General features: G+C 42.7%; 1 protein-coding gene across 1 annotated transcript in view; it reads left to right on the top strand.

The window, feature by feature from the left end:
* Positions 1 to 8,826: 8,826 nt before the first annotated feature.
* Positions 8,827 to 12,809, top strand: part of pdlim4 (PDZ and LIM domain 4) — a 56,197-nt gene continuing 52,214 nt past the window's right edge. The window contains exon 1 of the mRNA XM_030438556.1: positions 8,827 to 9,084. Within this exon, the coding sequence (XP_030294416.1) occupies positions 8,983 to 9,084 (102 nt within the window). The 5' untranslated portion in view covers positions 8,827 to 8,982. The remainder of the gene's footprint in view (positions 9,085 to 12,809) is intronic.

The raw sequence follows: 12,809 nt of genomic DNA, 5'->3' as shown, positions 1-12,809 counted from the left end.
TAAAGCTCAACAAGACTAAACGAGTCACGTGTTTTGTTAAACAGCTGTAGTTTGGTATTTGGTTCGGGGTTTGGGGACATTTTTGCGACATCCTTGTTCAAAGTGACACTAGGAACACTTTTCATAATAATAGCATAAAACAAGCATTAGAAGCAAAACATTTAAGAAGCAGACATGAGTGGGTTTGTTGCTCAATTAACCAGGAATTGGTTGCTAACTGGAGCTACTTTCTGCCAAAGAACCCTGATTACAACTAAACCTCTGGTCATCAAATTCTTTGTATCTGGGTGGAAATGTCAGAGACTAATATTCTAAAAAGTAAAAAACAGTTTGAATAAGCTCTAGAAGTGAAAGTACGGCAGCTTTGGCAGCACTGATTAATTCATATGTTGTATTAAGTCCATCATACACTTTTGTAATATTAAGAGTTCAGTCATGCATAGAGCAACACTTTCCTTTGAAACAGTGTGGAGTAGAAATATGATCTGCACAAAATGGAAATATTCAATTACATTTCAGTTCACAGTTTCTGTATTCGTTGCTGCAGTATAAATCTATTGATTTGTTTGAGAATCACTTCAGCCCCAGATTTGATTTATCAGCTTGTTCTTTTAGATACATAAAATGTATAATGATTATTATGCACTTCTAACAGCACCACAAGCCTGCCTAACATGGAATCACTGAGGACAGACAGGCAGTGGCATGAGCTCGCTTGCTGGCAGGCATCGCGGCGGCCGGCGACTCTGTGGAACTGAACCCTGACTGTAAACACAAACACAGTCATGAAAGTGCTGAGCACGGTCGTCTGCAGCTGGCATGTGCACACGTGGGAAATATTTGTGTGTATTTCCCAGGTCAGAAACAGCCAGCACGTCAGCAGAAAACATGCACTGTTGGAATGTTAATCTGCTGAAATATCTCTCTGTGGGACTTTAGTAAGGATTCAATTATGTGTGAATCAAGATCAGATCATTCCCGAAGCCGGACTCGACGCCTGGAGCATCATTTGCCTTCATTCGTAACCCTGTTCACGATGAAGGCACTTTCACATGCAACCAGGAAAAGATCTGTCAGGGACTTAAAGTCTGACGGGTGTGAAGTGTTTTCATCAGTGTAGCTGGTTTGTTACCAGAATAGAAATCATCTACAGGAAACCTGGGGCTGATTACAAAAACACATGCAGGTACAGTACATGTCCTTCCATCAAATAAAAACCAAAACCAAACTATCTATGCCTTTGTAATTGATGACATGATGACATCATTTGTCAGTGCCTTTCATAACTGGTGCTTGTTGACAGTCAATGAGGCTGTAACGTCCACGCCCCATCGTGTGTTCAGACCCGGTGCAGGACAACAAAGACAAACAAAGACTTCTGCATTTAAAACCCAGCGTGTCACTTTGCAGCATTTTGACACATCCAACCATCCCGACTGCCTCCGTCCAGCTCCTACATCCCAGTGAACCACAGTCATCATACAGCTGTTGTATGATGACGGATGTTTGTGTGTGTTCAGTAGGTCAGTTGCTGCACAGTGCTGCATGTTCTTGACTATTTTAGGGGGAGAGCAGAAAAAATGTTAGCAATGTACATTTCAGTAGAAGTTGTGTTATGTGTTATAACTTTACATTTCTTTATGTTGTAATTTTATGTTGACTCATATTCAGTTTTTATCTGGTGACAGTGTTAGGTTCAAGCACAAAAGAAACTTGGTTAGGGTTAGGAACATTTCATGTTGGGGCTTAAAGTACACAATGGTTTGACTCTTATCTCGATGTAGATTTATTTCCTGTGTGAGAGACGATGTAGCTCAAAAAGCAGGTTTGGTAAAGAGAGGTGTAGGTTGCCATCCTCGATGGATTCCTCGTGCTGATTTAGAGTCGAAACAAAAAACTTCAGTGTATTTGTGAACTTGGAGAGACTGTAACCATTAATCGGAACTGGGACCTGTTGTGATGGCTTGAGCAGCTCATCGTATTCGTCTCCCACGATTAAGAAGACGTCTGAATGTCCAGTGATGCATCTGGTTACATAAACTGTTTACAGGAAGTTCAGAAGTGGGAGAGTGCTGGTTTAGACCTGGGAGCATCAGATCGGCTCACTCTGGTATAATGAGGGCGGTTGGTCTCAATTAGGGTTTTTGTTTTTTGGCACTAGAGAGAAGTTATCTATAGCATGTTCAGGTTTCAGTTGATGGTTTGGTTAAAATTATTTTGGTGGCTTAGCAATTTATCCTGGTGAGCTTAATTAGACGGTCTGTGACAGAAATTTGGAAGAGAGAGGAGGGAAGAAGAGCGTGAGAAAAGAAAAAACAAGTCACAGTTTCCCTCCAGACTAAATCGAATACAACCAGACGAGACATACGACCTCCCGTGCCACTCGATCGCTCGATGTGCATTTAAGAAATGTTGATTATTGCATTAGAAAGTTTGTCACACTGTATGATTGCAACACAGAAACAGCTTGTGAAGCTCTTACTCAAAGCACATGTGGATGAAATGAGGTGACATGTAAAAAATCTGTCAGCACTGAACTGGTCAGAAATCAGGTCCTAGACCCGACCCGTATTCCAGTTTGTGCTCTCTATTCAGCTACAAGGTTTCAGTGGATGGTTTGTTTGATCTGTCCAAGAAAGCTTAATTAGAAACTCGGTGTGAGCGAGGAGATTAGAAAGAGAGAGTGTGGGTCAGAGAGAGAGGGAGAAAATGCATGAGAAAGAGAGAAAGAAGAAGTCATAGATAGAATGCTCTTATTGGCATTTCCAACTGTTAAAAGGCCCAGCAGGAAACATGAATTCACTTTATGATATTTGACAGCACTTTGATTAAAGTATCTCAGAAAGAAACATGGCTTGGTGAGGTTTAGGTGACATTTGTTGTGAGCCTGAGAACATGAGCGTCGTCCACAGACCTGCTGCTGCACTGTGACGTCTCTATGACAAGCATGCGCCTGGAAAATGCTTTTCTTTAGCAGTGTTACAGGAAAAATCTCTTGTCCCGACTTCATGAGCAGATCTAGGTCGAGCCAAACTCTGAGCGCGCTCAGTCGGTTCCTGTGCTGCGGTCCAGATCGTACTCAGGTGGCTGTAATGACGATGGTTCAGTCCGTCAGCTGCTGAGTGAGAGAAGTCTTACTGACATTTAAACTATGGGTTCATGCATGCTACAAGAAGCAATCAGATAGAATTCAGCCTTCAAAGTGTATACTGATTATATATCATAAACATAATTAAATAAGAATAGTGTATCATCTAACTCAAGGCACTTGCATGTCAGCACACTGCGTCAGCGCTGCGCGAACACGTCGCTGTGGACGGATTGCTGCGTGACGGCCCTTGAAGATCCATTCACATCTGTTTGTTGCTTTGGCACCAAATAAATATTCAGGGCTAGCATCTGGTCAGTGTGTGTGCGTGTTTCTCTGTGTGTGGCCAGGAAACGAGGCCGTACAACTACAAGTTCGATGATGGACAACTTTTAAATGCTTTTAACAATTTTCTCACCAGCCTGGCAAATAAAACCAAAACTACGAGTCCATTATGGAGCAAAGTGACTGACACGTGCTTCAAGCCTGACATTTACTGAGCAGACAGAAAGATACTAACCACTGCATCACTAAATGATTTCATGTGTAAAAGCTGCTTGAAGAAATCATGAAAGGAGCAGCCTGTGCTTTCAAAGATAAGTATTCCCTCCGGTATCAGTTGTTCTTCTCTATCAATTGTTTCTAATCACATTAACTTGCTGATTCTAAGTGTGTAACTCTGCAGAATTCTCACTAGATAGCTTTTGGCCCGTGGGGGTCTTGTTCTATGAAATCATCTGTTTTTCATTTCTGAGTCAGCAATATTGCAACCACATAAATTAAGCTTCATGATTTTGCTAAAACTATTTGCCTTCCCACGGGGCGCCTCAGGCACACTGCGTAAGTGGCACCATTGTTTCCAGGCTGTGCCATTCCAAAGTCGGAACCATTTTAAATGCAGTGGACATAAAGCTACCAGAATGTCGCTGGAGAACGGGTAAAGACACAGTGTTTTCTGTTAATGCAGCAAAGATGTTACTAATCAGGCGCCCAGCTGCCGCTAGATTTGCCAGCAGCAGCCGTCTGGACCTCACTAAGAACTGTGGTTGTGATTCTAAACCCTGCAAATAATGAGATTCTGGTATTAAATGTTTAAATGTGGGTTTTCACAAACAAAATGACATTTTTTGACTTCTGGGAGCAAGTTGTACTTCACACACTTTACACTGACATATTGTTGATAAAAGTGTGATTTATTTATCACACATATTGTCCGACATGTGCAACAATAGAAGGGCTCTCCTAATTAAAACCAAAGAGGTAGATAGCGTTGGATGATGGGATTCTTTGACTTCAATGTAAAACAACCACCATTGCTAATGAAATCTGATGTGACTCAGGCGGAAATGGTCAAGGATGAGGTGGTGTTTTTTAATTTGTATTCACGGTATGTTTAGTCACATTTGTGGGCTTCCTTTCTCACTCTGACTCTCAGCTGGAAGTTTTAGCAACAGGCAAACTTGGAAATAATGTTGGAACACGGATCAACAAAGAATAAAACAAAAGTTTAATCATTTTTGGACATTTTAATGCAGAATTGTTACATATTACATTTCTCTAAAATATGTGCTCCTACATTAGCTCTGTTTAGGTCTCCACCAACTGCTGAAGGACACGCTGGCTTATTAGCTGCTAAATGATCCCTTTTCTTCACCAGCCAGGTACCAGCTAGGACACGGTGGAGTTATCCAAACTCTTTCACTGGAAGAGTTGCCTGCTGCTGCTGGAAACAGCTGTTACAGCTAAACAAAGTGGACCTGAACGTAGACACACAGGCAGACTGCGAACTTAACAAAAAGCTTTAAAAACAAATCCAAAATGGCAAATACCAGAAATACAACAACCGAACAAAAGTGCGTACTAATCCAAGTACCAACTAAAAGGCAAGGTCCAGAACCAGGAAAACACAAGGATGCAGGAATGAAGAGCCAGAAACACATGACAGGAAGACGGAACAGGGAGACACTGAAACACGAGGGCAGAACAGACTACCTGACAAAGAGAGGGGGAAGACCAGGACTTCAATACACAGCGGGCGATTCACTGATGGAGCAGTAAATGCAGGAAAACAGACAAAGGGAGGAAGTAAAAAGTGAGACACGTGAGGATTTAACAATCCAAAAACTCAAATCATAACAACAGGGATGATAAGAGTGGTAAGACTGAACCATGAAGGTACGGGCCTTCTGACCAGAACATCTGGCTGGCTCTCGGCCCAGTTGCTTCACTCTGCCTGTCAAACTACCAAGCAGAGAGAACGTGACCACAGAAGAGCGAGAAAGTTCCAATCGGCTGGCTTCAGGGGCTGTTTGTGCCCCATGTGAACCCAAAAGTCAACTTTGATTTGTTGTGAATTTAACTTGAATCACGTACGTCACAATATATTTCCCTTACCTACACTCTGACCGATGAGTACTCCTGTTTGTTGCCATGATTGCAAAGGTCCCCTGACTATGAATGTGTTTGCAGCAGAAGCAGAAGCAGAGCACAGATCTGTGTGTGTGTCGCTGTGAATGACCTTTTGACATTCAGCGGTTATTCAATTGATCATTAATATATAAATATTGATAAGTGCGCCTTTGATGCTTGTTTATTGACCTTTGGGCCAATAAAATATAAGTTCTTCTATTAAAAATACATTTCTGTCTGTAAAAGCCTCGCCCAGTTCATGAAAATAACTGTAGTGGAATTCATCGTTATCTGACGACATTAGACTCCATTTACTAACGATTGTGCAACAGTCTACATGACATCATTCAGAGATAATCCAGACGAGGCGGACAGCTCACGATTGCGACACCGCTTGTCTTACCTGCTTCCCCTCAGGTTCTTCTTGGCTACGTAACACAGAGGCGGAATCAGGGAGTAAATAGGTTTGTAGGAATTTAAGAGGACTCCTTGCCGCCGAGGGTATGTCGAATGATCGCTGTCTGGGGAGGAAAGAACAGAGAGACGGGAGCTCTCTGTAGTCTGACTCAGATTTATTGGGAACAGGCTTTGAAGAAGACGCATATCCGAAATGTCAGCCTGTTCATCTGCTGCATAAATCTCCTGAGCAGACTGCAGGCTCTCATCCGCTCTCTGCCGCCAGCTAGTCATGCTTTGATGTGGATACAGAGTGATGGGCAGTCAGTAAAGACTGTCTGGTGACACCTGCTGAAACCTGATGAGAGGACAGACGCTTGCTTTGTTTACCTGCAAGCTGGCCATTAAACAAGTGAAGATTTATGGGATTATGGAGACACAGGACAAAACAATGAAAAGTTAACAATGTCAGCATGCAGTTGATTACTTGTGAGTTCATTTATCTGAATCCAGGATTGGTGATTTAATCCTGACCATGTGCATCACTTCTTACTGTGTCAACGTCACAGCAGCTCATTGTGCGAACTTTATAAAAACACCACCACGATGATGCACTGAAGACACCTGATGTGGAGCTGGTGTGACATCAGTGCCACTGTCTGTACACAGCCACTGGGATAGGTTAGTGTCTGACTCAAACTGACTCAGACCTTCAGACAGAGCCCCACATGCCTGCAGATGTCTGAGAGGCAAATTCCCAGGAATGTCTAGATGAGATCACTCCCTCTGCAGTAGAAGAATCGTTCTTGAGCTCGGTGAGTCACTCTCTAATTGGCTGGGGAAATTAAAGAATCAAGAAGTGGGGCAGAGAGGATACTGGGATATCCACGACAAACGGTGGAGGTCTGCTCTGCCAGTGAGACGTCCAAACTGCAGCACAACATCTTCACTGCAGAGGATGATCAGGACTCCTCAGACACTCAACAGTAAGTTACTGACTTTAAGTGCACGTCTAGGTCAACCCTTGAAGGCCAGCACAAGATAAGATGTTCCTTTATTGATCGCCCTTCTGCAGTAACACATCAGTCACACTGGCAGTACGGCTATATGGATGGAAATGTCAGTCTTATTTGTAAATCTTTTTATTTTATGTCTCAACAACTGTTAGACAGACTGCCATGTTACTTTGTCCTCCACAGGAAGAACTGTAACAATGTTGATGATCCAGACTTTTCATTTAGCGCCACCATCATGTCAAGTCGGAATTTGACGAAGACTTTGGTGCTAATTAACAAATATAAGCATGCAACCACTCCAAGATGACGACATTTCACCTGCTCAACATTAGCATGTCTTAGCGCTGGCATTAAGATTATGCTAACATGGCTGTCTGAGTAACCACTGACCAAAACTTTTGAACCAAAGTATTGTGTTTTTAGATCAAATGCAGGTTATATAAAACAAGCTAACGTCAGTGTTGAAGGTATCTTTGAATCTTTGGCCACATTGCTGATCAATGAGAGAACTAAAATACGAGCTAGTACGTTCATACATCATGTGTTTTCTGTTGCTACTCAGGATTTGTTTAAGGCTTTTGTTAACATATGGAGCTACGTTGGCCTTCATGATTAGCTTATTTTATTTTTGCTCATTTAGACATTTAGGTTTTCATATGTGATGGTGAAGCCTTACCCGTGTGTTTGTTGATGATGCAGCAAGGGATAAAACAAAAACTGCTTGAGGGGAACTGAAAGACAATACATTTATTACAAGTTATAAGAGAAAAAACACACACCACCCATCTGGTCAGCTGAGAATGGAATATATAGGCTACTGCATCTGGTTCACCCCAGTTATACCGACACTGTCGATATATAAGCTGATTTTCAGTCTTGGGACATAAATGTGTCCATATAGCCTATTCCAAGTGGCTGTGAGTTACCTCTGTAATCACCACGCACACAGCTCTGGATTTAAGCCTCTTTATCAAGCTCACACCAGTATGACCAGGTGATGCTCTCCAGGGACCGACCGTGGCTGGTGCGTCTCGTCTGCAGCTCTCTCCGTCTTCTGTCCCGTGTGCTCCCCTGCCTCCTCCATCTGAGCTCCAGCACGCTGCTGCATATAAAGGCAGACAGTGATTAGTAACCAGGTGCAGCTCTGTCAAACACTCACCTGGCGCTGCTCTCCTGAGCTCCTGCACCTCTCCACCACGCTCACCTCCACAGCACACTAACTCAAGTATCCTATCTGCATTTTACTGCCACTTCATACTTTCACTCCAATGTCCCAATTTTAATATCTACAATATGAATGAGGTGATAATGCAAACTGCTCTCAGAGAAAAATGAGGTCCCAGAACACTGTCTGAAGCTGGAAAGGTGGCAGGGTCCGCCACATTGTTTTTCTAGTCATTAAAGTTCATTCTCTTCTTATTTAAATATCTACCCCAAAACTACATAATGCCCCTTAAAGCACAGTATTTGAGTAAATGTACTTAGTTACATTAAATCCCTGCTGTGAAATATTTTCTGATGTGTTTTATGCACAAACAAACTAAACCTCACGACTGAATGAACTGAATAAAGGACACAAAATCAGACTGACTCACTGTATTGATATGTGGCGGACCCTGCCACCTGTGGAGCTTCAGACAGAGTTCTGGGAGTCCTCTGAGAACAGCTTGTTCATGAAGAGAAATATTTCTGAGCTCATATTTTTACCTCATTAATATTGTAAATATTACTATTCTGACTTTGAATGTCCCAGACTACGTCGTGCCCCTTTAAGCAGGACCAGGACCAGGACCTGGATCCTCGGCGCTGCAGCTCCGTCCCTCCCACTCTGCAGCCTCACACAGCGGCTGGAGGCGGGCGGGACGGCCCGTCATCACACGTCACAGGCGGCCTGCTTATTTAAAGCTGGATCCGCGGAGGACGACAGTTTCTCAGACGGGACCGCGTTGCCTAGCAGCTGGGCGGAGGACTCCTGCTACTGCACGCTGTGTGATCTCTCTGCTCGGACCCTCGCTGAGCCTGTCTGCCTGTCTGCCTACCTGTCTGTCTGTCATCTGTCTGTCCGATTTCGATATGGCCAACATGCCGCAGACCGTGACGCTAAAGGGACCCTCTCCGTGGGGCTTTCGGCTGGTGGGAGGACGCGACTTCAGCACACCGTTAACCGTCTCCAGGGTAGGTGGAAGCCCGTCTCACGTCTCACGTGTGCGGGTCCCTCGCGCTCTGTCATCACTCACACACGAACGTCACTAACACTGACTGAAGAAGAAGAAGAGGTGCCGAGGTGTTCCGCCTCTCTGACTGGACCGGCCGGAGCTGTACTCAGAACCTCTCAGACGGTGCTGTCTAATTCCTGGCAGCTGAAGGTGCCAGCACAGTTTAGTGAGTCAGTGCAGCCGGCTGACCATCAGCGACACTGAGAGCTGCAGCACAGAACCCAAGGCCACAACTCAGAACCCAACATGATGCTCAGAACTCAGCGTGTCCTGCATGTGGAAGTCCGTGAATAAACCCAACTCTTAATCGATTAATCATTTATTGCTTTCAGTCAGAATTTACTTTCTTATGATTACTTTATACTTACTTTATTATTTAGTTATAATGTGTTAGTTAACCATTAATATCACTGGTGGTTGTGGTAATATATATATATGTATATATATATATATATATATATATGTATATATATATATATATATATGTATGTATATATATATATATATATATATATATATATATATATATATATATATATGTATGTATATATATATATATATATATGTATGTATATATATATATATATATATATATATATATATATGTATGTATGTATGTATATATGTATGTATGTATGTATGTATGTATATATATATATATATATATATATATGTGTATATGTATATATGTATATATATATGTATATATATATATATATATATATATATATATATATATATATATATGTATGTATGTATATATGTATATATATGTCCAGGCCGGTCCTGCTGCAGGGCCTGCAGAAGGAGCATGAGGAGGGGAAGGCAGAGGGGGGCGGCTCGCTGACATTTGTTTTTCATCAGAGCTCATTGGTGCTGCTGAGGGATTCCAGGTGTCGTGCTCAGCTGTATCACCAGCCCCACACCGACCCTTTAACTACAGGGCCCTCGCACTTCAAACTAGTGGTGTAATTTTTAGATTTACGGCCGGCGATTAACGTCTGTGAGAGGAGCAGATGAACCCCTCGAAGGTCACCTGAAGTGCTCTCTCTTTTTATAACCATACAGGTTAGGTATGTAGGGGTGTCCCTCATTTGTGAGGCAACAGATTGTGTGGCTGTAGGTCTCAGCACTTTGGCCTCTCCAGACTAAAGTGAAAGGTTACTGAATTTAGTAACTTTACTTTTCAGGGTTACAACTTAGTTATGAACATCGCTACTACTGAATACAGATTCTCACTAGATCAGTCATTAGCAGGTTGCCCATCAGCTCATTTGGTAGAGCGAGAGTCCCATGTGCAGAGGCTTTGTCCTCGCTGCAGCGGCCCGGGGTTCCAGTCTGGCCTGGGCCCTTTGCTGCGTGTCACCCCCCTCTCAACCTGTTTCCTGTCATCTCTCTGAAGCTGTCCATCAGAAAAGACATACACAAAATCAATCATTACCAAGTTTTACACATCACATATTTTTAGAGAAAAGACAAAGGAAATGCACATCAAAACAAGTCACAGTGCGTCAGCGCAATGTTTGTCATGTAAAAGACCAAAGCAGACAGGACAAACATTAGATATATCTCAGCTGAAGAGTGTACCTGTTTGCCTGCAAGCCAGGTCACAGCTAACGTGAGCATGCCTGCAGCCGGTGCTTGGTATATATTTATATGTACATATATACAGTCGAGGTGATTAATAGCAAACACTGTGAGCGGCGAGGCCTCAGCATCTTTATTCATTAGCTGCGGTAGTTGGAGAAGTTGGTGTTGGAGATAACTGGGCTTTTGTCGCTGTCTTGGTTGTCGTTATCTTAGCATAGATGCTGCTGGCTGCATCCAAAAGTCCTCATCAACTTGCTCTTCAGTACCCTAAAACAGTGTATAAGCTGTTTTAGTATCTCTAACCTTGGAATGAAACCAACTGCTTACTAATTACAGGGAAATATTACATTATTCAATCACTGCTGTAGTGACAGCAAAACAGACAGTACATTCATTAAATCAGCTAGAGCTGATGAGGCGATGGCTTATTGCTGCCCTACTGCTTGTTATTAATGCCCCTTTTGACATTTATTTATTAACTGCATCAAGGAGGTTATGTTTGCTGCTATATGCATTTCTTAGTTTGTTGGTTTGTCAGCAGGATCTCACAAAAAGTACTGAAAAGATTTCCATGAAACGTGGATGGGGGATGGGTCTCAGCCCAGAATACACCCCGCTAAAGCTTGTTGTGGATCCAGGAATTTCTTTTTTTATCATTGTTATAAAAAACATGGATTGTTACGTTGCCAGTTTGTACGAGTGAGTATTAAAGGGGACTGTTAGGCCTTGGTGCAGCTATGCAGGATAAATTACTGTGCTGGTATTCCATCAGTTTCTTCATTAAGTCATCCAGGCTGAGTAAAGTGCATTTTTCCAGCTGCTCCCGGTTTTGAACAGCTTCTTCATTTGAAGCGATGTCTGATGTATTTGCTTATTTTTTACAACTGAAGTTGACTTTTAGCTATTACATAGAGAAAAAAGAACTGGAAAGGGTACCAATACCAAATTCCAAGCGCCAGTATTGGTACGCAACCCTAGCAGAAATGCAACATGGCATCAGTAAACTCAACACTCATTGTACCTGAATGTCTTCCATTTGTTAGAAATGTTGTTGATGAAGTCAGATTTTTGTTCCCCTTTTTGTATTGTTGATCTTTGTGTCGGAGTTTCCACCGTGATCCGGACCAGAAATCATTTAGAAAAAGGAAAAATCCACACAGCAGCAAACGGCATTTCACACGGATTTCATGTTTAATTTTAAGTCGAAGCGTGCAACTTCAGAGCTTGAGATGCGTGAGGTATGCATCACAAGCTAACTTATTGTATGATGTACACAGCATGTTTCAATATCAATCACAATCTCTGAATTTTGCCAGTTCACTGGGTGCATACTTGCTTGACTGCCAATATGAGAACCACGGCATGCACAGGGAAGCCTTTTGCATTCTGAACATAGTGTAACTCAGCGGTGATGGTGTCAGTAAAATTAATTACAGGTTGCTGTTGCCGCCTCTTGCCAGAGTGGTTAGGGGAGTTTCGGCTAATTCCTCATTCTTGGCTTGAAAATTAGAGAAGGAAGCAGCTGGTGAGATATGAGCATATCTATCAAAATATGTAATGTCAGAGGCATAAATACACACAGTCTCTTGGCAGTAAGAGCCAGCGTTACTCTGCCTCTCGAAGACTTTTTCCTGCTTTCTACCAGCCATTGATGTCACACTCTGAAACATCCGCTGACAACACAAAATGTGCCTCAGTGGCAGAGCGCAATGATTGTTTTATTCTGCTGTCTCTTTCTGGGGATAAGGAACGGAAATGGTGGGAGAGAAATCCTCCCGGGAGCTGGTTGCATGTTGAGTTTGAGACATGATGTGATGCAGTGCTGCTGATGCACTGGAGTATCTCCTAAACTGGCTTTTCATCATATGCTTGCTGCATTCTTGGAGTACAGTGTGCGCCCAAGACGGCAATTACAATGTGTTGAATGGTGACACATCGAGAGATAGATGCAGGGAGAGGAAGAGGGGGTAGTTTATGTCTTAGAGTATCCAGAATGCCTCTGGAGGGGACATTTTATTGTCTTGTAAATCACATACAGGCCAGAACTGTGTGAATGGAGTTAGTGTGTCTGCTGGCTCTGAATACCTGGTCAAG

This window comes from Sparus aurata, chromosome 13 (genome assembly GCF_900880675.1).
Source record: "Sparus aurata chromosome 13, fSpaAur1.1, whole genome shotgun sequence".
NCBI classification, from domain to species: Eukaryota; Metazoa; Chordata; class Actinopteri; order Spariformes; family Sparidae; genus Sparus; species Sparus aurata.
Note: the sequence above shows the minus strand (reverse complement) of the source record. Positions and strands in the feature narration are given on the sequence as shown.